This window comes from Nansenia antarctica, assembly GCF_963989245.1.
Source record: "Nansenia antarctica genome assembly, chromosome: 18".
NCBI lineage: Eukaryota > Metazoa > Chordata > Actinopteri > Argentiniformes > Microstomatidae > Nansenia > Nansenia antarctica.
Window position 1 is genome coordinate 9669195 of NC_137691.1, and position 27950 is coordinate 9697144.

Sequence of the window (27950 nt, forward strand, 5' to 3'; positions counted from 1 at the left end):
GAAACCATTGTTGTCCATATTTTTACTGTTGAATGTGTGGGTGGTGATGAGGCAGTACTGATGGCTTAATGTGGTGGGGGTGGTGGTGCCCCTAAAAAAAATGTTTTGGGGGGGGGCATCAAATCATACTCTCGCCTAGGGCACCTAAATGCCTAGGACCGGCCCAGTGGATGTGCCATCCTGCAGGAGCTGGACTACCTGTGCAACCTGAATGGGCTGCAGATACCGCCTCATGCTACCAGTAGTAACAAGTAAGGCTGCCACGATTAGTCGACTAGTCACGACGACGTCGACTACCAAAATCGTCGCCGACATATTTGCTAATCGCCGTAGTCGCATGTTTTTTTGGAGCTGAAATAAACGTTTTTTTTTTTTTTTTTTTTTTTTTGGGCCTAGCACCAGGGGAGCCCCCCCCTCCCAAATTTCGTTGTTTGGTACCTGTACTATATCAATGACAATAAAGACCATTCATTTCATTCCATAAGCATTCGTTTTTCTTCCCTGAAGCTGCCACTGGCTAGCGTCTCCCAGTGTCTTTGATGTACATGCGCAGTGTCGGTCATCCGGGGCACACGTGACTTCCCCGGAAAAACAAACAGAGAAATGTCTTCCTGTCCTCGTACCTCTAAAGTGTGGGAGCATTTCAACCACAACGTTGAAAAAAAGAATGTAAAATGTAAAATTTGCAAAGCTGAACTCGCTTATCATGGCAGCACGTCTATGATGCGCGAGCATCTAAAAAGGAAGCACGTTGTGGCAGATGACGAGGAAGACGATGGCTCGTCTCGGTAAGCTTGTTATTGGCTAACGATATCGTTACGTTAAAAGCCTTCTTACATTATTTTACGTTGTCATCAAAGCGATACTTATCAAATAGCTAAAAATGTTGTCTTAACGTTACAGTGCTAAGAAGGCGCGTTCTACTATGAGATGAGTGAAGCAAAGCAAAACTTTTGTACTCTGTACAAGTATTTATTTTTGTTTTTGTATTCTTTTGGTTGCCTAGGGCCTAGCCTACCTCATTTTACTCAGCAGTTTGCACCCTCTACTACTCTTTACATTACATTACATGCAAGTGATGCCAGAAATAAATCTGCAAAGTTCATTAAAATATCTATTTTTGAGTGAACAATCATTTTAATTGTCTTTATTTTTAGTTAGCACATGCCTACAACAACAACTAACAACTTCAAGCTAAATTTAGAAGCTGATTTAGAAGATGCTAGCTAAATAAGAGCGATTGAGTAATTGTGCGATAAGCTGTAATTTATGATCCGATTAGTCGACTAATCGTTAAAATAATCGGTGACTAGTCGACTATGAAAATAATCGTTTGTGGCAGCCCTAGTAACAAGGGCACCAGCGAAATGCAAAACTTGAGAAAAATCAGTCAGGAAGGATAAGGAGAGAGAAATGGTCTGTTGCCACCACTTGCAAAACCTTTTCCTTTTTGGGGGGGTTGTCTTGCTGTTGCCTCTCCTGTCCACCTGTTGTCACATTCGGTTGCACCAAAACAGGTGAAATTGACTAACAATCGTTTACGCTCCCTAACTGGACAGATCGATATCCCAGAAGTTTAATTGACTTGGTGTTATAATGTGATGATTAAGTGTTCACTTAATTATTTTAAGCAGTGTACATTATTAAACAAGGGCGGTATTCCGTCAATGTTGCTAAAGGAAAATCAAGGCTTATTTTGATGTCTCGTGAGATAAAAATAAGCCTAGACTTTCCTGTAGCGACATTGATGGACTACCCCGTAGTGCTGGTGCCCAGGGAAGGATTAAATGGATAGACTACACTAGGCAAACTGTATCTTTCCAGTCATTAAATCCAGTGCTGGTAAATAGTGTATAGCAGGGGTCGGCAATAGGCGGCCCGCGGGCCATTGCTGGCCCATCACCAATAATATTTGACCCAACAGATTATTTTGAGAATCCACTCTTATTTTTATTTATTTTTTTACAATATCGGACCGACAGTCCCACATATAGCGCCTATAATGTCCGAATAGAGAATCTACCTCCACCTGAATAATGCTTATTGTACTTTTATCCATGTTGAGAGTGGGCAACGTGTCACGGTGCTGAAATAGCCGTGTGTGGTTAAGGCTGCCACGATTAGTCGACTAGTCACGACGACGTCGACTACCAAAATCGTCGCCGACATATTTGGTAATCGCCGTAGTCGCATGTTTTTTTGGAGCTGAACTAAGTTTTTTTTTTTTTGGGGCCTAGAACCAGGGGAGCCCCCCCCCTCCCAAATGTCGTTGTTTGGTACCTGTACTATATCAATGACAATAAAGACCATTCATTTCATTCGATAAGCATTCGTTTTTCTTCCCTGAAGCTGCCACTGGCTAACGTCTCCCAGTGTCTTTGATGTACATGCGCAGTGTCGGTCATCCGGGGCACACGTGACTTCCCCGGAAAAACAAACAGAGAAATGTCTTCCTGTCCTCGTACCTCTAAAGTGTGGGAGCATTTCAACCACAACGTTGAAAAAAAGAATGTAAATGTAAAATTTGCAAAGCTGAACTCGCTTATCATGGCAGCACGTCTATGATGCGCGAGCATCTAAAAAGGAAGCACGTTGTGGCAGATGACGAGGAAGACGATGGCTCGTCTCGGTAAGCTAGTTAGCTTGTTATTGGCTAACGATATCGTTACGTTAAAAGCCTTCTTACATTATTTTACGTTGTCATCAAAGCGATACTTATCAAATAGCTAAAAATGTTATCTTAACGTTACAGTGCTAAGAAGGCGCGTTCTACTATGAGATGAGTGAAGCAAAGCAACACTTTTGTACTCTGTACAAGTATTTGTTTTTGTTTTTGTATTCTTTTGGTTGCCTAGTGCCTAGCCTACCTCATTTTACTCAGCAGTTTGCACCCTCTACTACTCTTTACATTACATTACATACAAGTGATGCCAGAAATAAATCTGCAAAGTTCATTAAAATATCTATTTTTGAGTGAACAATCATTTTAATTGTCTTTATTTTTAGTTAGCACATGCCTACAACAACAACTAACAACTTCAAGCTAAATTTAGAAGCTGATTTAGAAGATGATAGCTAAATAAGAGCGATTGAGTAATTGTGCGATAAGCTGTAATTTATGATCCGATTAGTCGACTAATCGTTAAAATAATCGGTGACTAGTCGACTATGAAAATAATCGTTTGTGGCAGCCCTATGTGTGGTTTGAAAAAAATAACACCAGCTCAGTAAATAATTCAAACGTAATGTTTACGTATATGTGACTGCAACACACATGTGAACAGTAACAAAGCAAATTCAGTTTAATATTCTGAAAAACATTGACAACAAAATCGGCGAAAAAAATAAATAAATAATAATAATCAGCTTGATTATGCGAGGGGTGGTGGTGCATAGGCCTATGTTCCTGAAACGACAGAGCAAACACGCTATTAGGGATAATAATTACAATGAGCCATTCATTCAAAATATACAAAATACAATTAGGTTATTAAATACAATAACGACAGGCTTGGTACTCACTTAATGTGAAAAGTGGCATCTCCCATCGGTCAGTATTTGCTTATATGGACGTCACTTTAATCCGGCAGTTCTCAAGGTTTTTATGCATCAATCGATTCCTCTCGTGCGTCTTTATCGCATTCATTGAGGAAAAGGACGACTCGCATGTATAGAAAGGGAACATTGTGAGCACGGAAGATGTGAGTCTCGGCTTTGCATTGATGAAACCAGGTAGGATGAACGTATATTTCGCTGTCCATTCCTCTTTAAATGCCCTGTTTTCTGTCAACTTTCCTCTTTAGACCTTTGGAGAGTGACATGATGTTTCTCTTGCTAGCTAGCAGGTTAAATGTTTAGCTAACTTCACCCGACACGCAAACAACCAATCCAATAATAATGTGACCTTGTCTGGGAGGAGGGGAGAGTCATTATCAGAATGAAACTATGTTAAATAATTATTAGAATAAGTTAGGCTGCGCTACATCGTCAGTCCACACATTTATTATTCAAAAATAACGTTGTTGAGAATCACGTTTCTCAAAAACAACGTTGTTGAGAATCACAACACAAACTCGCTAGACAAGCCAAAATACTGCAGCGAAATGGATTGGACTGCTACCTAGTTAACTAGAACACTACTTTACATTGTTACCTAGTTAACTAGAACACTACTTTACATTGTTACCTAGTTAACTAGAACACTACTTTACATTGTTACCTAGTTAACTAGAACACTACTTTACATTGTTACCTAGTTAACTAGAACACTACTTTACATTGTTACCTAGTTAACTAGAACACTACTTTACATTGTTACCTAGTTAACTAGAACACTACTTTACATTGTTACCTAGTTAACTAGAACACTACTTTACATTGTTACCTAGTTAACTAGAACACTACTTTACATTGTTACCTAGTTAACTACAACACTACTTTACACTGTTACCTAGTTAACTATAACACTACTTTACACTGTTACCTAGTTAACTATAACACTACTTTACATTGTTACCTAGTTAACTAGAACACTACTTTACATTGTTACCTAGTTAACTACAACACTACTTTACATTGTTACCTAGTTAACTAGAACACTACTTTACATTGTTACCTAGTTAACTAGAACACTACTTTACATTGTTACCTAGTTAACTAGAACACTACTTTACATTGTTACCTAGTTAACTAGAACACTACTTTACATTGTTACCTAGTTAACTACAACACTACTTTACATTGTTACCTAGTTAACTAGAACACTACTTTACATTGTTACCTAGTTAACTACAACACTACTTTACATTGTTACCTAGTTAACTACAACACTACTTTACATTGTTACCTAGTTAACTAGAACACTACTTTACATTGTTACCTAGTTAACTAGAACACTACTTTACATTGTTACCTAGTTAACTACAACACTACTTTACATTGTTACCTAGTTAACTAGAACACTACTTTACATTGTTACCTAGTTAACTACAACACTACTTTACATTGTTACCTAGTTAACTACAACACTACTTTACATTGTTACCTAGTTAACTAGAACACTACTTTACATTGTTACCTAGTTAACTAGAACACTACTTTACATTGTTACCTAGTTAACTAAAACACTACTTTACATTGTTAGCAGGCTCACAAAACAAGCTGTGTTAGTTGACTAGCGATGTGTACATTTTTCGAAAGAAAAGTCAAAGCATTAGAACGTGTCACATGTTTAAACAATCAATTACTTAAATTAGCCTTTGATTATGTTCGGGCCCGCCATCTAGTGGCTCAAAAAAAAATTGGCCCGAGGCCAAACCTAATTGCCGACCCCTGGTGTATAGTATTACAGTATATACCTTTGACACTCTGCTGACAATTCTGCAGACTGTGGACTTGTGAACTCCAAAAAGATCCCCTCTACCATTTGAAAACACCCTGTAACATAAAAACCCAAAGCTACTAGGAGCTGGAGAACACTGTGGTGGCACAGCAGAGGTCCTCTCACTTCCATGTCTGATAGCTGGTACAACCTTCCCATTGAGGTATACGGTATGACAGTAAACAGTTTTTTGTAAAGCTATACCGTTGGGAAAACTCCCTATTGTTATAAAATTCAATTGGGTTGAATCTGTCTTGAATTTTCCTGCAAGAAACCTTCCTCTATTCCCATCCAGTGAAGATAATATGCAGCCATGTTGTCAGTAAAACCTAACATAACCCTCCTCCAGGGGTGGTTAAATATAACTGATAATCCATCTTTAAACCAGGTGTAAAATTACTGGTGCAACAGACTTGAATTTAATCTAGGTTTAAATGGAAATTAAACTGAGATTACCAGAGGTTTAGATTTAACCAGGATTCATTTTAAACTCCAGGGGTGGTTAAATATAACTGATAATCCATCTTTAAACCAGGTGTAAAATTACTGGTGCAACAGACTTGAATTTAATCTAGGTTTAAATGGAAATTAAACTGAGATTACCAGAGGTTTAGATTTAACCAGGATTCATTTTAAACTGCATTTAAGATAGGTTTAAAGTTTGGTGCAACAGGATTAGTACATAAACCTTGATTTAATCCAGTTTAAAGTTTAATCCATGTTGGTGCAACTCAGCCTAACAGGTATAGCATAACAGCATAACAGGCCATGTCCACTGCGTCGGCTTGTGCCCTAAATATACAAGGAGGTGAGGGGAGTGTTGACAGATTGTTTTAAATCAAGTCATGCTGTTTTGAGATTGAAACTCACGATGACACACGTTTTCACCTAACCCACCTCTCCCTAAGTCCTCAGAACTACCCTGAACTAATTTGGTGGACGCACAAAGCACCAAAACACTGTCTAGAGGCCGTCTGTGTCCGTAGAGCGAGACACAATGACTAACCTGCCATAGTTGTGTATGTGACCGTATCAAATATGTCTATTATCTTATAGAATGTCACCTTTATTACATCATGAATGCATACCGTTTAATATAAATGTCCTTCTATGACAATGATGATGATGATGATGATGATGATAGCCCACCTTAGTTTTAGCCTTGACTCTCTTCTCCTCCATCTTCTGCCTCAGTCTGTCAATATCCTCTTTGGTTCCGTTCAGAACGACCAGGTCTCCATCCTTGAACGGGTCGCCACACTAGAACAGAGACATCAGACCAGTTTTAGCTACAAACAGTTGCAATTGCATTTTTTTTTCTCCTCAAAGGACTGTAATAAAACACAAGACTGTTTACCTATACACCGCTTTTGAACACACAAAAGCCAAAAGCGGTTGTCCACCAGCAGGGGACCTATTGTGTCTGGGTGACCTCAGGCCATGTGGTGTGTTAACACAAGAGAGCTAATCTCACTGGCTGGGCAGGGCTGAGCAGGCACCAGGACGCCGCGCGGCAGAGCAGCAGACAGCAGACAAACACTGCTGGCTGACACTGGACTGGGGGGCTGCCGCTAGCTAGCATTAGCTAACTCCACCAGTAACAGCTCCAGAGCAGCCAGGATTTTGTCTGCAGGACTGAACCAGCCAGCTAGTCCCTCGCAGGCAAGACAAGACGCAGGGGAGAAGTGAGCCAGAGCTGAAACAGCTCACCAGTCTCTCAGGGGAGAGAGCTAAGCCAGCGCCACCTGATGCGAGCTCACACAGGGAGGGGAGAGGACTGAGCGACAGAGAGACACCAGAGGACACTGTCCATGCTACCATTACCACTACTGGACTGCTTACAGCAGGGGAAGGAGACTGGAGCTCTGGAGAAGGGGAAAGAACGAGAGAGAGAAAGAGAGATAGCGAACAAGAGAGAGAGAGAGAGAGAGAGAGAGAGAGAGAGAGAGAGAGAGAGAGAGAGAGAGAGAGAGAGATAAGCGACAGAGAGATAAGCGATAGAGAGCAAGTGAAAAAGTAAGTGTTAAACTGCAAGAGGCAATGGAAAGAGAAAAATAGAAATAGACACAGAAAGAGAAAGCGAGAGTCAAGAGAGACAGAGAGAGCAAGACTGAAAGGTGGGAGGAGACTGTTAGAAAAAGCGTGTATGTGTGTGTGTTTGTGTGTGTGTGAAGCCGCCTGTAACCAGGCAGGGCAGGCCATCTCCAGGGAGATGCAGTCGAGGAAGCAGCTCAGTCACAGATGCAAGGATTAGAGACAACACACACACAGGCGCGCAATCTCTCTCTCTCTCTCTCTCCCCCACACACACATACGCTCAGCAACATCGCGAACCACTCGCTGCCTGGGACAACCACAACAAATCCAGAGTGCCGCCTGGCGACACACACTCTGCTCCAGCTCCAGGCGGGCCTCTGACAGTCATATCAGCTACCGTGTGTGTGTGTGTGTGTGTGTGTGTGGCCTAAGTCTCCTAACTATTGGCTTGACTCTTGGCTCCAGCCCACAGCACCATTGTTCTAGTCAGGAACTAATGTTTAACCTCCTCGATACTGGAGGACAGGGATCCCTGGGGTCAAGGTAAGATACCTCACTAACCTAATATTTTTTCTCTCTCTCTCTCTCTCTCTCTCTCTCTCTCTCTAGAGGTGATGAAATAGGTTTGTTTCTCTCTCTCTCTCACTCTGAATCAAAATGGAAGCAGTGCGCTGTGCTAGTGTACTACGCTGTGGGTAGTCTTAAGCAAATCCTTAATGTGTTCACTGAAAAGTTCACTTTTTAAAAACAATGTGAAGCAGAGAATGTTGACGATGACACAACCCCAGTCTCCAAATGATTACGTTGTGGAGGAACGTTTCTGAAGACCAAAGAATACGATCTGTGTTAACGTGTTATCTAGCTGCACTGGAAGGTAAATACGGACACCGCATAAGGACGTGGAGGTAGAAACCAGCAGACTTTGCAACCCAAACATCGCTGGTTCAAATCATGCTTGGTAATTGTTGATCTTATGCCAATATTTGCTAAAGTATTGCTACTTTGCTTCCCACTGACAACATCTCCTAACCTTAACCACTCAAAGTTAAATGGCTAACCTTAACCACTCAAAGTTAATGCCTAATACTGCCCAACCACCAAGCAAAAAAAAGCGTAATTCACATAACTCTTACACAACGAGAGAGGAAAACAAGATGAACGAGATTAACAACATTTCTCTCTTATCGGTGACCCTAACATCAGAGGAAAACAAGATCAACAACATTGTTCTCTGTAACGTCACAATGGCCATGGGAGACCCTGGAAATATTGTTAGGAACCCACGCATTGTTGTGACAGACTCTTAATATTCAAATCCCCACTGCAGCTGTCACACCCAATCACGGGGGGCTATGGGCAGGTCTCAACCAATAACACCATTAGCTAGGCTCTGTGGAAGTGTTCTCCAGTGTGCTACTATACAACTCCGTTGGGGGAAAGAAGAGAAATGTGGTGTAAATACAAACAACATTAGGTGCTGTGGCCCAAGAATGATCCAACCGGACTGGTTAAAAGCATTGGCCACAGAGCTTTCATAAGCAGTGGATGAATAAAAACAGACAAGACAGAGCCCTATCTCAACCATGGCAGTGCAACTTGACAGTGTATGTAAGTGGCAAGGCAGTGTAGTGAGGCAGATAGGCAGCTAGACAGTGTAGTGAAGCAGATAGACAATATAGTGAAGCAGATAGACAGTTAGACAGTGTAGTGAAGCAGATAGACAGCTAGACAGTTTAGTGAAGCAGATAGACAGCACAGCTAGACAGTTTAGTGAAGCAGATAGACAGCACAGCTAGACAGTTTAGTGAAGCAGATAGACAGCACAGCTAGACAGTTTAGTGAAGCAGATAGACAGCTAGACAGTTTAGTGAAGCAGATAGACAGCTAGACAGTTTAGTGAAGCAGATAGACAGCACAGCTAGACAGTTTAGTGAAGCAGATAGACAGCACAGCTAGACAGTTAAGTGAAGCAGCTAGACAGTTCAGAGAAGCAGATAGACAGCTAGACAGTTTAGTGAAGCAGATAGACAGTACAGCTAGACAGTTTAGTGAAGCAGATAGACAGTACAGCTAGACAGTTTAGTGAAGCAGATAGACAGCACAGCTAGACAGTTTAGTGAAGCAGATAGACAGCTAGACAGTTTAGTGAAGCAGATAGACAGCTAGACAGTTTAGTGAAGCAGTGTAGCTCTCTCCCCTCCCAGTCTGCAGCCAGGTGTTAACAGTATCAACAGAAGCTTAGGAGAAGCTACAGAGATTTGCACAGGATCCCCTTGTTGCATATACTATGGGAAAATTAGCAGGGGCATCCACTGTTGTCAACTTCCTCTCCACCCAATCTCTGGCAGGAACCATCTGTACTGTGTGTGTGTGTGTGTGTGTGTGTGTGTGTGTGTGTGTGTGTGTGTCTATTAGGGGTGCAACGGTTCAGTTGGCCCACGGTTCGGTATGAACATAGTTTTTTGGGTCACAGTTTCGATACGTGTTTTGTGCGTAAGGAGACTACTTTCCTTATACTTATGGAACTTTAAGACACATTCCAGAATATGACTGGTAGGCCTATATTGTATAATATAACAAAAAACACTTTCAAATGTAAAAGTGCCTCTTAGCCTTGACTACTGGTATAGGAGAAGAGCCCATATACACATTATGCGCATATTATGCGCATATAATGTACATACAGTATAATGCACATATACGACTCGCGTGAAGCAATGTTTGCATCGCTCGTTTGTATTCAATGCCAAAACCGAAATGAATGACCCCACAACGCAGATTTGTAGCAATCCGGGGCTTCCTCAAACTGTTGCTATGTTCTCAACTCCGCTCGACATGAACAAGCATTTGAACAAGAAGCAACTGCGTTCCAGACAAACTCCACCTCCGACTTTCAGTGGAATGCAGCATAAACCGAAAAACCAACATTCACTAGTGCGTATTGAACTGTGGATGGCGAACCGTACGGTTCAATATCAAACCGAGAACCGTTGCAACCCTAGTCTTTACACTTTCTCTGTAATGACTTGTATCATGTGAAGTGAAGTGAAGTGAAACTTTATTTATATAGCGCCTTTCATACATGAATGCAATTCAAAGTGCTTTAGAATAGAAACAATGATTGAAAACAAGATTACAGAATAGAACAATGATTGAAAACAAGATTACAGAGTTTGTGCTCTGGGCCGTGAGTGGATTTTGCTTGGTTGTTAAACACCTGTAGACATAACCCAGGCAGTGCAGAGCAGCAATGAGTTAACAATAAATCTCTTAAGATTATAAAACCGGCCAGGCCAGCTATTGTCGTCTTTACAAAGAGTCTTTTGCTGGTGCTTTGTAGGAGGTAGCATGGTAGTGCCTGTGTCTCTCTTTAAACATTATTATTTTATTTTTTTTAATCTTTCTTCTTGTAGCACAACGACTGCCTGTGTTAGATTACCTTTCCTGCTACGACTGGTGGATTGATGATTCACTTACATAGTCAAATGTATTGATTGTAAATCGCTTTGGAATAAGGCATCTGCTAAATGGCAAAAATGTAAATGTAAATGTCTTTATAACTGTTCTCTAACCTGGATCTTGTGTTGCTGGGGTTAGATAGACAGATAGACAGATAGACAGATAGACAGATAGACAGATAGACAGATAGACAGATAGATAGATAGATAGATAGATAGATAGATAGATAGATAGATAGATAGATAGATAGATAGATAGATAGATAGATAGATAGATAGATAGATAGGTAGGTAGGTAGATAGATAGATAGATAGATAGATAGATAGATAGATAGATAGATAGATAGATAGATAGATAGATAGATAGATAGATAGATAGATAGATAGATAGATCAATATTTATATAGAGCGCTCCTTGTTGCAACGTGGTTGTAATGGCATGTTGTTAAAGGAGCTTTTCTAATCTGCCACGTGTCACGTAGTAGGGGATGGGAGGGATGGTCCATGATGGCCTGGACTGGTAGGTCAGGTAACCAACTAACTTGTGTCTTCTCTTGCAGGAAGTAGCACAGCGGCGGCAGTGGTGGAGTGTGAGTGTGTGAGTGTGTGTGTCTCGGTGGTGCTGGACTATTATGGTCCAGATATCATGGTATGGGGCCAAGTGCAGTTTCCTGTTGTGCCTGGGAACCTGCATAGTGATCTGCTCACTGATCTACCTGAGTGCCACAGACCCTCACGGCCACCTGGCGCCAGCGACCTGCCGGCCCTACTCTCAGCTGTGCCAGACTGTCCTGCCGAGCGTTTCCCTCCCGACCACCCAGGAAACCACATGGGCACACAGAGACTGCCAGGTGAAGAGTCTACTCGATTGTACTATATACAGTAGCTGGTTATCTTTCCATCTATCTATCTCAGTGTTTCTCAACCCTCTCCTCGGGGCGCCCCAGCCGCTCCACATATTTGATCTGTTCCACCACCAGCACACCTGATTCAACTAATCAAGTCCAAAGCAATTATGATTTGGACTTGATTAGTTGAATCAGGTGTGCTGGTGGTGGAACAGATCAAATATGTGGAGCGGCTGGGGCGCCCCGAGGAGAGGGTTGAGAAACACTGATCTATCCATCCATTCATTATCTATTTATTTATTATCCACCGAAGGTAAGTCAGGTGGCGGAGTATCTGCAGGAGTTGGTTGGGGACGGGGACAATGCCACAGAGGGAAGCCTGGACTGCTCTCTCCTGAAGAGGGAACTCCACTTCATCACTGAGCCTCTGAGCCGCGAGGAGGAAGACTACCCCTTAGCCTTCATCATGACCGTGCACAAGGAGCTGGAGCTGTTCGTCAGGCTGCTACGCTCCATCTACGCCCCTCAGAACCTGTACTGCGTCCACATCGACGCCAAGGCGCCGAGTCACTACCGGAACGCCGTGGCGACCGTGCTGAGCTGTTTCCCCAACGCATTCCTCTCCAGTCGCAGCGAGACGGTGACCTACGCCGGCTTCTCCCGCCTCCAGGTAGCTTGTATAGAGGTTACAGAAGGCTTGACGTTTGGCTAAAGGTCCCCAGTTTCAAGTCTCAGTAAGAGGTGTTAAAATCTGTGGGGTCTTGTGGGTGGTGACTGATGGCAGCTGGTCTCAGATTCCAGATACATAATCTACATTTCTGTGGTAACAACTGGACGAATAAAGTACTTTTATATTCTATCCCGCTCTGCTCGGCTGTGGTGCAGGAGGTAGAGCCCCATGTTGAGGTGTCCTTGGGCAAGGCACTAAACCTCAAATTGCTCCCGATGAGCGGGGCCAGCGCCTTGCATGGTAGCTTGCCGCCATCGGTGTGTGAATGTGTGTGTGAATGGGGTGAATGAGAGGCCGTTGTAAAGCGCTTTGGAATATGGCACTATATAAGTCAGTCCATTTACTCTACTCTACTCAGGCAGACATCAACTGTATGACAGACCTGGACGCGTCTCCGGTGAACTGGATGAAGGTGATTAACCTGTGCGGTCAGGACTTCCCGGTGAAGACCAACCTGGAGATGGTGCGCTACATGCAGAGCCCCGAGTGGCGGGACAAGAACATGACGCCGGGGATCAAACAGCCCCCGACCTTCAGGCACCGCACCCAGCTGCAGCACCACGAGGTGGTGGGCTCCCACGTGGTCCCGCGGGGGAAGGGCCTGACGAAGGCGCCCGCGCCCAGAGGGCTTCAGGTGTACTTCGGGACGGCCTACTACGCCCTGACGCGGGGGTTCGTGAAGTACGTGCTGGAGAGCCCCACGTCCAAGGATCTACTGCAATGGTCCAAGGACACCTTCAGCCCGGACGAACACTTCTGGGTCACGCTCAACCACATACCAGGTAAGTCCTAGGGATGTCGGTATGGGGAGGGTAGGGGGTTAGAGTAAGGGTAGGGTGTTGGGGGTGGGGTAAATAATATTTTGTGCGGGGCGCTTAGGTGGCGTAATGGATTAAGCGCTGACCATGTACCGCAGGGATCCCGGTTTGATTCCAGCCGCGGACATATCCTGCATGTCATCCCTTCTCTCTCTCTCACCCATCCTTCCTGTCATAATCTCTACGATATCTGTCATTAAAAAGACAAATATGAGTGGGACTGCCCCACTCAGAAAAAATTACTCTAATAATCTTTTGTGGATGGATCCTGTTCTCCTAGAGGCCCCTGGGAGCCATCTAGAGGGAGGATGGAGCGGAGACATCAGGGCCATCAAGTGGAGCGATCAGCAGGGAAGAGCACACAAAGGCTGCAATGGTACAGTAACAACAACAACCCCGAACCAATGTCAAACCATACTTCCTGTAGTTGCTATTCTAACGGAACTACATACATGTTCCTCTCAGCTACTGGAAATATTGAATTAGAACCACTCGCCATACTCTCAGCTACTGGAAATATTTAATTAGAACCACTCGCCATACTCTCAGCTATTGGAACTATTTAATTGGAACAAACTCCCCCATACCTGTTCCTCTCAGCTATTGGAACTATGTACTGTATCTCTACCGTGACCTGTTCTGCTCCTCGATTCCAGGTGGGAAGTATGTGAAAGGTTTACCCAACAGGAGATGATAGGGTTCACACTGATCCGGTCACACAATGTCCTACTTCTCGTTTCCCTTACTGATAGTACCTTTATTGCCCTCTCTGTCTCGACTCTACAGCTTACAGTAACAACACAACTTGATTAGGCTGCTGTAAATGTACACTGGTGGCTCCAGCTGCCTCTCTCTCAGAGGAGAGAGTGATATATACGTCTGATCTGATATCCCTTCTACTGCTCTCTCTGTAGCTGGTCTACAGTCGCAAACACCACCAAAGCTGAAACATCTGGACATTAGCTACTCAAATAATAATAATTGCCATTTTATAAGATGGGGGGGGAAAACATGTATAAACTTTATGAATCGACATTGATATGTCCCTTCCCAGGTCGCTATGTGAGGGACATCTGTATCTATGGCCTAAAGGACCTGGACTGGATTATCCACCGGAACAGCATGTTCGCCAACAAGTTCGAGAGCAAGACTTTTCCGGAAGCTCTGGACTGTATGGAGCAGTGGCACAGGGCCAAGGTGCTACAGCAAGCCACCGTGCCCATACAGTCGTCATGGCTACTTGCCACGGCCAGACAATCCAACACCTCCACCACCAACAGCTCCAGTCTCTTGAGAGGAACGTTGGGATTTTTAAAGGGCCGTTGGTTTCCTGACCAATAGGCTGGACTTTTATAACAGACATTGATTTTTTTGAAACATCGACGTGCCCTGGTGCATGTGTTGGTGCACTAAGCTCAAAACTAGGGGCACCCACATACAGAATAGAATGCCTTGAATTCTAGGGAGTGTGATATACTAAGAATGCCATATCTTGAATGTGAATTGTCTATTTTATGAATTTTTCGTGATATGCTTGCAGTAAGCAAGCGAAAAGCTAAAAGTGGATTGATACCAAAGAAAGGAACTTCAAAGTACACCCAACAGGATGTCTATCTTCGGCTTTTTTCCAACCGTAATCTAACATTCCCCTCCAATTTAGAAAGCTGATAGCACAGCGAGCACGGAGACTCTATATTGACATATCTTGGATGTCCTCAAACGCTTCCTGGTTAAAAATAGGCTGAGAGGACTTCTTAGGGCAGAAGGATTATAGGATGACGCAACTAGAATCACTCAGGAATTCTCCCTCACCCCCCAGGCCACCCCGACCCACCCCCCCCCACACACCCCCACCCCCCTAGGCTCCCACACTAGCCACCGATCCCTGCGTCACACTGGGTCTTTATAGACCTGTGGTGTACATATTGTAATTCCAACCACATTTTGGGTGGGTTAGTGGGTGTGGCTATGGGGTGTAGGATATGACATGTGTAATGATTGTGTATTATAATTCTAAACTATTCCAAACTGTGGGTGAGTGTGTATGTGTGGATGGGATGGCTAAGGGGTGTAGGATAGGATGTGTAATATGTGTGGATTAGGATATTCTTTGTGGTTGTTAATAGACAATTGTGCAATACATTTTTGGGGGTGACATTATGGCCTAATTGTGGTGGTTGTGTGTTAGGAAAATGTTCTTTGTTGCTTTATTGACTATGTGCTTTATTGAGTATGTGTGGAACTGAGGGGTATAGGATAGTGTAAATATTATAATTTCTAACTCTCTAATTGTGAGTTTGTGAACGAGTGGGGTAGTGGTGTGGGGCTAGGAAATCCTGTCACCCCTCTACCATCCCATTTAAAACACCCTAGAACCGCCACTGGTGTACAGTCACAACACATCTAGCATACGCTAGCTGGTCACAACATAATTAGCCAGTCATAAAACAGTTATGCTCGTCACAACAAAACTAGCACAGTCTAGTTAGTCACAACTCAACCAACATATGATAGCTCAGGTACCAATCTCATTAATATATTTACAAATATATATTGGGTATTTTCTGCTGCTGGTCTTTACACTGTATTTCAATGTCATCACATACTGTAGGCTGCAGAACAGGTGATAGACAATAAAATAGTCGTATGGATGTGGCTGTTTACTTAGGGTAGTGGTGGCCTAGTGGATAGTGAGTTGGACTGGTGATCATGAGTGGGTCATGTTACACTGGATTGTAAAGGATTGTCTATCTGACGTAAAGTAAACTATTCTATTGTGTAACTATAGCAAATACAATAGGATTCATTTCCTGGCAGCTTTAGCCAATGTGTGCCATTTGTGATTACATGGAAGTTGTCAACATAGGTATGCTAAGAATGCTGATCAGGCTAGCCATTGTTTTACTTGTGATGCAACTCTCACTAAAGAGAGTTCTAGTAATAAACCATTTCACGACTTTGTCTTTTCATCCAACCCATTTGTTTTTGATAATTTATCAGAAAGATAATAACCATGCCTTGCTAACTACTATTCTCAAGCAGAATAGTAGTTAGCTTAGTTGGTTTTGTGTAGAAAGTCCTACTAGTAGGGATGTAACGATGCACTCAACTCACGATTCGATATGATTCACGATACTGGTGATACGATTTTCTCACAATAGTTTTTTTAACAAAATGACATTGCAGACAAATTATGACTGAAAAATATTATTTTATTTATTTTTTAGACAAAAACTATGTATTTTCTTAAATAATCACTTATTTTCACCTCTTCATAACCAACGAATGAAGGAGTTATTATACTGTATTGTTTGTAATTTGTTGACATATGGGATGTGTTCGGCTAGGCTCAAATCATATTTTCAAAAAGTATTGTTCTCCGGAACATGATGTCACGGTTGCTATGTCCGCCCACTGCCACCATATTCTTTGGTACATCATTTCGTTATTTGGTAGGCTATATAATTTTGTTATCATTTTCGTTAGCTATCTCAAAGCATGACGTACAGAAAATGTAAACAGTTGGAGGCGCTATAATGTAAACGGTTAGGAGAGCAAAGAACAGGGCGGCCGTACCCCACAATGGAGCGTTATGACGTCGGTTCCCAAGCTTAATTACTGCTGATATGTAGTTCCTTAAGCACAACTGAAGACAGGTCATAGAAAATAACTATTTTAAAATGCATTTTCCCCTTAGTTTACATTTTGATGATGACCCTGCATACAGAATCACTTCTTTAACTGCATTCCCAATGTCAATGTAGCTAGCTAGTTTAGCTGTACACTTACAACAACACACCAACACACCACCAACAATGCTCACTTCGACAACAGCATTGCGAGACGAGTGCAGCGTATATTCTATATTTATGGGGAGAACTAATGGCTCACCCTTAAGAAAGAGAGGGTGTTTCCGTTTTGTTTTGTTTCACTTTGTTTCCATGTTGTGTGTTTTAATGTGTGTTTTTTATGCTGTTTTCTTATACAGTTTGTTATGCTGTTTATATGCTGATGTGTGATGTTTTATTTTATTCATTTTATGTTTTATGCTGTGTGATGTTTTGTTTTATTCATTTTATGTTTCCATCAAGGACCACTTTGGAAATAAGTGTTTTAAATAATTCAAGTGCTATCCTCTAGACATTACTTAGTGTCATGATTCCTCTCAAACACCCGCTCCCGTGACCACATCACTCCTGTCCTCCACTCTCTCCACTGGCTCCCCATCAAAGAACGTATACAATTCAAAGTCCTCATCCTCACATACAAAGCCCTCCATAGCCTGGCCCCCCCTTACCTGACTGACCTCCTTCTCCCCCACCGCCCTACCCGTACCCTCCGATCCTCATCCATTGTTCCCCTCACTGTCCCACCCTCAAAACTCAAAGGCTTCGGTCACCGTGCCTTTTCACAAGCTGCACCCCGCCTCTGGAACTCTCTCCCTCAACCACTCAGAGACTCACCCTCACTCCTCACTTTTAAATCCCACCTCAAAACCTACCTGTTCTCCCATGCCTACAGCCTCCCCTACCCCTAGCCATCTCCCCCATCCCGGCCACCCTACCCCTAGCCATCTCCCCCATCCCGGCCACCCCCCCCCCCCCGGACACGCATACAACCTCCCCTACCCCTACCCATTTCCCCTAACCCTGCCACCCCCCTGATATGCATACAGCCTCCCCTACCCCTAACCACCTCCCCCCCCCCCTACCACCACCCCCCCCCCCTCCCCGTTCGCTGATTCTGTGTTCCATGTGTCCATGTTGCTTTTGTGTTTTCCGTATCTCCTGTATTGTCAGCGTCTTTGAGCCTCGGAAAAGCGCTATATAAATGTAATGAATTATTATTATTATTATTATGCGTAAATTATTCTATTGTAAATTCCTAATCAAAATCAAATCAAAATCAAAGCGAGCTACAGCAATAACAGTTTAACCTTAAAGCCCAACAACATGAATAGATAACCAGCATGCTAGCTAGTTAGTCTAGCTACATGACTTTCACTCCAAGTTTACACAAGCATGACAGCTTCGGGGCCTCCACCTGATACGAAAGATACATCAAGCTTTATTCGAGGGAGCTAGCTAGTCTTGCATGTAATCTGCAATCAAATGTCTTGGACTCAAAACACAGAAACATTTAGCCTCTCTCACTGCAACGCCCATATTCCTCATTGTCCGAAACAAATATTGCGATTATTTTTTCATCTCACCGATTTAAATCGTCACATATTTGTATCAATAATTAACTGCATCGTTAAAGCCCTACCTACTAGTACAGTATAACGACATAATGTGTGGGTCTGTTGTTGTGCTGGTCTCCCTCCATAGCAGAAGAATTCCCCATGCAAAAAGGACCACAGACTTGGAGTTCATATGGCCATTCTTATCAAGGCAGGGTATTGATGCATTAACAGGATGTAAAATGACCTCAGGGTTATTCATTCACTAGAGAGAGAACAAACAGATCTACGGGTACAGTTAAGGCATTAGAGTGTGATAAAACACACACACACACACACACACACACACACACACTCCTTAAGGTTGATCAATCTATATTAGAACAGACCCAATCACCATCATCAAACTAGAGTCCTATGTTACAACATTAGGGGCCGGTTTCACAGACAAGGCTTAAGCCTAGTCCTGGACTGAATCATACTTTCAATGTAAAATCTCCTTTGAAGATGCTTTTTAGTCTAGGATTACGCTTAAGCCTTGTCTGTGAAACCGGCCCTATATGTTATATATGACATACTATGTATATGTCACATGTATGTCATATGTCATATGTTATATGTTTGAGTGAGAGCTATGGGTGTATTTATTGGTGTGATCCTCAGAGCCCTGTGTCTACAGATCTAAGGGTGTGTTTATGGGTATCATAGCTGTTAGACACTATCTCCAGATCTAGGGTTGTGGTTATGCTGTGCTGTCCTACCTTGTGGCAGATCTCAGTCTTCACCTCCTTCATGGCTCGCTCTGAAAAAACACAGCCACAGGTCTGCACGAAACAGAACCTGAGAGAGAGAGAGAGAGAGAGAGAGAGAGAGAGAGAGAGAGAGAGAGAGAGAGAGAGAGAGAGACACACAATTATAAAACCAAAGGAACACGTTGTGCCTAACAACTCCCCCTAGCTGTGACAATATTCATGATAAATTACAGCCTCTCTGCCATTATTGCTTAATTATACAACAGTTAGTTCCGACCAAGTCATTTGATTGGACAAGAGGCATTCCATGAGTTACGATATATAGTATAACAGCACTGGGACTTTTAACTATGTGTATCACTCCGCCCGCACAGGTGTTAAATTACCGTTCCCGCACAGGTGTTAAATTACCGTTAATTAGACTACATTAGCGGTCATATAGCCTAGCCTACAACAGAAAGAGAAGATGGATATATTTCCAAATATAACATTTGAATTAAACTATGAATCAGAAGGAGAGGACGAAGGTACTTCAGTGCAAACCCCCAGGTGTGCTGATATGACACCGGCCGACCTGGACAAATTGGAGAAGAGTAGAAATGAAATTAACACCGTAAGGCAAACAACATGGGCCTTGAACTGCCTCCAGACTTGGCTAAGCCTTAAACATATAGACATCAACATCCAGTCCATTGAGAAGGCAGAGCTAAATACAGTCCTGAGGCAGTTTTTTGGGTCCATCCGGACAACTAAAGGGGAGCACTACAGCATCAGCAGCTACCTTGGGCTTCGTGCTGGTCTAAACCGTTACATCAATGAGCCACCGGTTAGCCGGTCTTGGAATCTGATGCAGGACCCAGAATTCACATCAGCCAATAATGTCTTCAAAGGTGTTGTGAAAGAGCTCAGAAGGGCAGGGAAAGACAAAACAACACACCGCCCCCCGATATCACCTGAAGACCAGCGCACCTTAAAATATTCTGCAACATTAAATCCAGACTATCCAAAAGGTTTACTGAACAAGGTCTGGTATGATATTCAGTTGCACTTTGGACGCAGGGGTAAAGAGGGGAACCGGGATCTCAAACCTGACTCATTCGTACTAAAACGTCATGAGAATGGAGAAAAGTATTTCACCATGACATTCAATGAAGAAACCAAAAACCATAAAGACCCACTTGAGCGAGACAGAGAAAATCGTAGGGGCGCAATGTTTGAGGAGCGAGGAAATCCCCTCTGCCCGGTAGCATCTCTCGAAAAATACCTGACCAAAATTCCGCCCAATGCAAAAGCCCTCTATCTGCAGCCCAGGAGGGTAACAGCGGAGACAGACAGCTACTGGTACACCACCGTTCCCCTGGGAGTAAACCAGCTGGCACAGATGTTGCCGAGGATGTGCAAAGAGGCAGGGACACACATCTTACACCAACCACAGCCTGAGAGCCACTGCCATACAGAAACTGTCCGATGCGGGACTCGAGGCGAGGGAGATCATGGCAGTGAGCGGGCATAGGTGAGATTACGATCTGAATTGTGATTTATAATGAATGAGTAGCGGAACATAACAATCTAAACAAAAAACGTATGTGTTTTGCAGGTCTGAAAGCTCGCTAAAAAGTTATTGGAGACCATCCGCCGAGAGCAGAAAACGATGGAGCAGCGTGCTGTCTGATGTCAACTCGTCTGAATCTGAATCACATTCACACATGCCACCAAAGCGACTGTCAACCGAGTCATATTTCACTGGTTGCACAATACATGGAGATGTACAAATAAATGTACACGATACAAAGTAGCTAGCCACGATACGAAGTAGCTAGTTTGTGTTCAGGTTACTAGACAACAGTCCAGTTGAACAGTCCCGTTGCGGGAACTATTTTTTCTTGACGGAGCCAAAACAGTTGAACAGTCCCGTTGCGGGAACTATTTTTTCTTGACGGAGCCAAAATAAATGATTGAATAAACAAACAAATAATTATCTGTTGTCACTTATTACTGTTAACTAATAAATTGCGCTGTAGAACTGTTGTATAAAAGCAATATCACACTCGAGGTCGTGTGTTATACTGAATATCAGCACGGCCTGGCGGCCTCGTACCTATGACCGAATCACAGCCGTGCTGATATTCAGTATAACACACTCCCTCTCGTGTGATATTGCTTAAATATTTGATGGCAATATCTTGGGGAATAATCAATGGCATATTGGGTTGGATGGACTCAAGAATTAAACTACAAGAAGAATATCTGCCAAAACAGGTAGACTAATTTAGGGGATACATGAAGATAAGACAAACAATGACGGAGCGATGTATTATTCAGATAGATAATTTGGATAATTTGCTTGACATTGTGTCACACATGCACTTAGGCTATCCTCCTGTGGCCTTGACACTCTCCCTCCCAGATTATTCAAAGAGGTATTAAAAGTCATTTCCCCATGTCTTCTCTCCATTGTTAATGAGTCTCTGTCCTCCGGTTTGTTCCTAGACTTCAAACAAGCCTGTATTCAGCCCCTTCTAAAGAAACCTAGTCTTGATCCAACATTCCCTCAAAATTATAGGCCAATCTCAAAATTACCCATTGTCTCAAAAATAATTGAAAAGGCTTTTGCTAAACAACGACCGGAAATAATAGAAATAAATAACATTCTCGACCCATTTCAATCTGGGGTTCGTAGGCTGCATAGTACTGAAACTGCTTTGTTGAAAATGACTAACAACATACTTATAAATAGAGACTCTGGTCATCACTCCATTTTAATATTGTTGGATTTGTCTGCCGCCTTTGACACTGTTGATCATACCATCTTGCTGGATAGACTAAAGTATTGGGTCGCCATAGATGGAACTGCCCTCAGATGGCTTTCCTCATATCCTACAGAGATCGTTTAGGGTGACTATTGATGATCTTGTCTCATCATCAACTCATATGTTGTGTTGGGTCCCACAAGGTTCAACCCTTGGTCCCATTTTGTTCAGTCTGTATATGCTCCCCCTTGGTCATATTATTCATCAATATAAGACTGTTGCCTTCCATTGTTATGCAGATGACACCCAGCTTTATGTTTCTTTTAAATCCGACAAGCTTAAAAATGTGGATACTTTACAGTGTTGTCTCACTGCTATTAAAGATTGGATGTCACTGAACTTCCTGGACACTGGTTCTTGGGCGAGACCAAACTGCAAAGAGTATGAGTCCATATCTCCGGAACTTAGCAAAAAATATAAAACCTTCTGCTAGAAATCTTGATGTTGTGTTTGATAAGAAAAAATACTTTGACCAAATCAAGAAATTGGTTCAGTCTTGTTTTTTCCAACTGAGAAACATTGCCAAAATCAGATCAGCACTGTCTAAGAAAATTATAGAGCAAATCATCCATGCTTTTATCCCGTTTGGATTACTATAACAATTTGTTTTCTTTCTTAAGTGAGTCCGCAATTGCTCGACTCCAACTGGTTCAGAACGCAGCTGTGAGGCTTTTGACATACACCAAACAAAGAGAGCATATTACCCCCATTCTGGGCCACTTACATTGGGTTCTCGTACGTTTCAGGATTCAATTCAAGATCCTCCTGATCACATTTAAGGCCCTCCATGGCATGGCACCCTCCTATATTTCCGATCTTTTAACCCAATATATTGCACCTAGATCACTTCTGACCAACAGCTTTTAATTGTCCCACGGTCTAGGCTCAAAACAAAGGGTGCCAAGCTTTTACTGTTAGGTTAGCTGGGTCTGTACCACTTTTTATTTTATTTATTAAAACCCACTTATATTAGATGCCGTTTTTATAAGTTGTTTTATCTTTTTTACTTATATATCGATATCTGTATCGATTTTATCATTTTATCATTTGTTTCATTGCTTTTGTGAAGTGCTTGTTTACATTTTATGAATTATATTTTATTTGTTGGCCAAATGAAGCACTTTGTGACTGCTGTCTTGATAAGTGCTATACAAATAAAGTCAAGTCAAGTAAAGTAAAAGTATTAGCTTTAAAGGTAGCCGCTGCGATATGACATCCCGGCGGGAAGTTAGATGAATTAGAGATGTTTCAGATTCACTCAAGCAAGACTCGCTAGCATTTTATATCAGCGCAGCAAGTCGCTAGCAATTCCGTCACGCGATAGCCACATGACACCAAGGCTGCTGAGTGAATTGTCTTCACTACCTCTGTCAGTAGTCACCCTCGCTATTTTGTGGCTATGCCATATTGAGTCTCCCTTTAGAGCACAGCGGCGGGTTCTGTTACCTGTGTTTCCCGCTCATCTCCAGCCCAACCACAGGACAGATAAACATGGCACAGTGCATGTCCTCATAACGGTCTCCTTTAGTGTCGTTATGCTCTCCCTTCCACACAGGGTTGTCAGTCAGGTTCAGCTCCTTCACATCCTGAGGCGAAAGCATATGTACACACATATTACATTTTATAGCTTAACCATTTATCCAAAGGGACTTACAATTAGAGATTGTACAGATTGGACAGTCTCCCTGGAGTAATTTAGGGCTAAGTGTCTTACTCATGGGCACACTAGTGGTGGTGTTCCCAGCAGGGTTTCCGTTAGAAAAAAGTGGTGCCGGTCAACGTGTCCGGGAAGATTTCAATGTGTCGGACAAACGGGAGAAATTCCGGTCATCATATTAGAATATAATATAGGTGTTTGTCGCGGTGATTAGCTGTTGTGTAGCCTATATAGGCCTATGCCATTTAATGTCTATTTCTCATCCGATACGATTAGATCGCGAACTATATTATAGGCTTTCATGATTCGCATGCGCTACTATGGCATAATATGTCCAGGGCTGAACATATTGCCGACTGTAGGCTACTTTAAGATGTTTATTTCAATTGCATTAATGGGATTTGAGTATGTAATTGGTAATTTTAAGTATGCCTAGTTTAGCTTTTGATGGCTATTTGAACGGACTGCATCGATCGATCAATGAACGGACTCCACATTACGTTAACTGAAGTGTGTTAAATAGTTTCACGACAGTAATGTAAGTTTTTTATATTCTCTTTCCAGTTTTACCCTTTTTATCAATAAAACAACGTCAATTCTATAACCACGTCTCGCTGATTGGGAAGGCATTAAGTCTAGCTGCCTGTCAAATCATACTTACTCGGACTCGCGAGTATGAGAATGAGGAGGATGTATCGGGGGGATACACACCCGTGGACTATTTCACCTTAGTGGCATAAAATAAACTCTAACACTATAGATAGACTAAATTGAACTTAAATGATGGACACCGACTGAATAACTGAGTGGGGGGAAGACAGGTCTCAAATGTGGAACAATTATAACATAATACATAAAGATAAAACATACACAAATATATAACATTGATATCCCTAAACTCAAATGTAGTGTGGTATTGTCAACCTAATCTAATCAATCCTAATCTAATGGTACCAGTAGCCCAGGTTGTCGATAGTAGCGCACTACTCCCGTAGTACTTCTCCCGACTCAGGGCTGGAACGGGCACGGCAGGCTCAATCAATGAACGGGGTTGAGATGGCTAGCGTCCTTTACTAGCCGCATCTCACGGCCCTCGGTGGTCATTCACTGTGCTCTAGCACATCCAAAACACGCAGAACAGTAACCTTGACTCCGGTCACTGCAGTGGTTTTATTTAGACTAGATCAAACTAAATTAACTGACTAAACTACTCGCGCCGTTGAGAGACAGGGTTGCCAGATGGGGCGGGTTACCACCGAATGGGCTACTGGGTTTAGCGGTTATTTTCACCGGACATTATGACCGAAGAGGTTTAAATATGTCAGACTTCAACAGATTTTATCGGACAAAGACCGGTAATTACCGGTTAACGGAAACCCAGGTTCCCAGGTGGGATTTGGACTAAGTGAGTGGAGACATCTATTATACAGCCTAGTAAATTATTTGATTCTAGCTTTACGTTGTGCTACTGGTAGTTGTGTGTTAGCTATTCTGAGTAACTATTAGTTTTGTGGTACAACTATTAGCCTGCAAACAGGTTTTCAACTGAAACCAATTGGGTTTGAAGCCTAATAGCCCTCAATTTGCATTGAGGACTCCTCATATCGCCTAAGTGGTCACACACTATCCTTTCCCTGTCACACCTGTCAATATCCTCCTTCGAATTCCATGCTGTTTCTGTCTACTCCCCTGTCAAACTTCACATTGTTGTCATCTATCACCCTCCAGGTCAGCTCGGTAACTTCTTAGATGAGATGGATGACCTTTTCAGCTCCTTCCCTGATGATGGCACTCCGCTCGTACTACCGGGTGACTTCAACATCCAGTCAGAGAGGCTTCTCTCATCTGGAGTACAACCTTACTGTTACCTTAAGCTCTCCCAGTTTCTGAAAAGGGACAGCCCCTGCATACTTGCAGGAATAGCTCGCGCTATATGGGGCGTCTGAGTGATGCAGTGTCGTTTTAGCTATATTTTTAAGACTGGGGTGCCTTGAGATTTGATGGACTTTTGAAGGGTGCCGTGATCGAAAAAAGGTTGAGAAACGCTGCTCTAGTGAACAGTCACAGTATGGACTAGTGTGAGAATAAGTATTTCATCATACGGTACCTTCATACCACGAATGTGTAGTACCGCCTCCATGTTTGGCCTCTCTGCAGTCTTATCCAAAAGATACTCAATCACTGCATCTTTGTTGAAGAGTCTGTAAGAAACGTTTGATTTAGACTAACGAAATATTGTAGGCTTAATGCTAGCTGACTATTTCACCTTTTTTTTAATGAAAAGAGCATGCGACTAATAATTAGGGATTGCTTTCATGTTACAATTGCTCATTATAAACAGCTCCTAACTTACAGAGGTAAGATATAGGGGGATACATAGGCTCGAAGTAAACAGAGTTCAAACTGAAGACAGTAGCTGAACTTACCTTCCTAGATCACAGGCAACGATGGGTCGTCTGAGCCTCTCCTGGCTGAGAGCGCAGTACTTCCACCTGGCAGCGAGCTCTGCATTCTTATCCACCTGCAGGGTATATACAGGAATCTTGAGGTTAATTTCAAGACTTTTTAAAGACCTTGTCAATATTTTTCCAGACCTCACCACCACTTCGAGCTGTAAGTCATCTTTTACTAAAAGTTTTTAGGACTCAAACTCTTTGGACAGAGTCTAATTCAGAAAAATACCTACAAAATTCAAGACCTCATAAAATTGTGATAAGACTTTTTAATACTTATTAAGGGTCTTGATTTTCCCAAAATTGATTTATCAACTTTTAATACTTTTCAAGACACCGCGGATACCCTGACCTGGGAGACACGCGTGTTATTGTCAACATCTTGGAGCACCACTCTTGCATGGTTTCACTTGGCTAAATGATTGCTATGTTATTATTATGAGTATATATATACCACACGCCTCTCGGCTAAAGATCGAGGTCAGTCTGGGATGGAATGGAATGAAACGTCCCAATGATTTAAACAACATCGTCAAACACTCAGACACGTTTCCTCAGACACTGTTCTCCACTAGGAGCCCGGGGTCAGTGTGCAGCAGTAGTGGGATTTATTTAGTGACATGCAGCTAAACTTCACCCACGTAACATACACGTCAATGCTAGCTACACTAGCCACACCAGCCACAACACTTCGTGACGTTAGAATTATATGGTTCTATCTCCGTTTTTGTCAAAATTGAGTTTTTTACATAATCTGATCCATTAGGTGTTTATTAATGCCTGTGTGGTGTTATTTTTAAAATGTTGACATTTCTTAGTTAGTAATTCATAAAATACAAAGGTTCCATCTCACAAAACATAATGGAATGTAAAAACTTTGACGCTCAATGTCTCTGAACCGCCCTAAATGGAGATAGAACCTTATCATTCTAAACGGAGATAGAACCTTATCATTCTAAACGGAGATAGAACCTTATCATTCTAAACGGAGATAGAACCTTATCATTCTAAACGGAGATAGATATATATCTATATACCTGCTACCGAAAGTGCACCCATTTAGCTACAGGCTAACGTATCAGCAACATTCGCTAACGTTAGCTAGCTAGCTGCGATTGACGTCAATCTTCTAGAAACCAAATAAGATACAAAGCTACAAACCTTTTCTACTTTCTTTGGGCCTTTCACCAACTCGTGCCTTTTAGGAATAGTGCCTCCATCGCATCCCATGTTGTCCAATGGGTCAGAAAGTGTTTTATTTAGACGAAAACTCAAACTGGCCTGCTCAACGCTCCTCGAAAACACAACAAGGAAGTCACTGGTGGTTGTAAACAAAACAAGGAAACGCACCAAGCGCGTTGGGTGGCTTGCTTATGGGTTCTGTGAGTCCGGATGTCGCCCCCTAGTGCTACTGCTGTGTAATGACATTACATATCTATGGGTTCTATGAGTCCGGATGTCGCCCCCTAGTGCTACTGCTGTGTAACGACATTACATATCTATGGGTTCTATGAGTTCGGATGTCGCCCCCTAGTGCTACTGCTGTGTAATTCCGTTTTGTGTTTCAGCCTGTCATCAATGGTTTCAGCCCAGTCGAAGGATGACCCACAAATTCGTAAAGCGTTCCTTGTTTAATGTTTTTGGGGTCTTCTTGGGGGCAAGATAAGATCCTGTCGTGTGTTGGCAAGTCAGAGGTAGCAAATCGGTTTGCGGAGAGCTACTGTTTGAGGACATTATGAAATTACATCAACCCTGTATTTATTCATATTCAAAGAGGAATAAATCAGTATTCGTATTCAATTGAATACGCTTTCTCTTTTTTCCC

The 27950-nt window shown here is 42.6% G+C and overlaps 3 protein-coding genes across 4 annotated transcripts in view; 2 read left to right on the forward strand and 1 right to left on the reverse strand.

Annotated features, from left to right (window-relative positions):
* rtf2 (replication termination factor 2) overlaps positions 1–27416 on the reverse strand; it is a 40798-nt gene extending 13382 nt beyond the window's left edge. The window contains exons 1-6 of the mRNA XM_080548328.1: positions 27287–27416; positions 26099–26193; positions 25780–25873; positions 23462–23601; positions 19215–19293; positions 6530–6640 (exon numbers count right to left, since the gene is read on the reverse strand). Of these exons, the coding sequence (XP_080404454.1) occupies positions 6530–6640; positions 19215–19293; positions 23462–23601; positions 25780–25873; positions 26099–26193; positions 27287–27355 (588 nt within the window). The 5' untranslated portion in view covers positions 27356–27416. The remainder of the gene's footprint in view (positions 1–6529; positions 6641–19214; positions 19294–23461; positions 23602–25779; positions 25874–26098; positions 26194–27286) is intronic.
* Positions 1–27950, forward strand: part of mmp24 (matrix metallopeptidase 24) — a gene marked incomplete at both ends in the record, with an annotated part of 367122 nt that overhangs the window by 77633 nt on the left and 261539 nt on the right. The window lies entirely within an intron of this gene.
* On the forward strand, positions 7354–16222 carry gcnt7 (glucosaminyl (N-acetyl) transferase family member 7). The gene is made up of 6 exons (XM_080548203.1): positions 7354–7960; positions 11436–11726; positions 12037–12393; positions 12812–13235; positions 13552–13647; positions 14326–16222. Exons 2-6 carry the CDS (start codon positions 11508–11510, stop codon positions 14610–14612), a joined length of 1383 nt encoding a protein of 460 aa, XP_080404329.1. The 5' UTR covers positions 7354–7960; positions 11436–11507; the 3' UTR covers positions 14613–16222.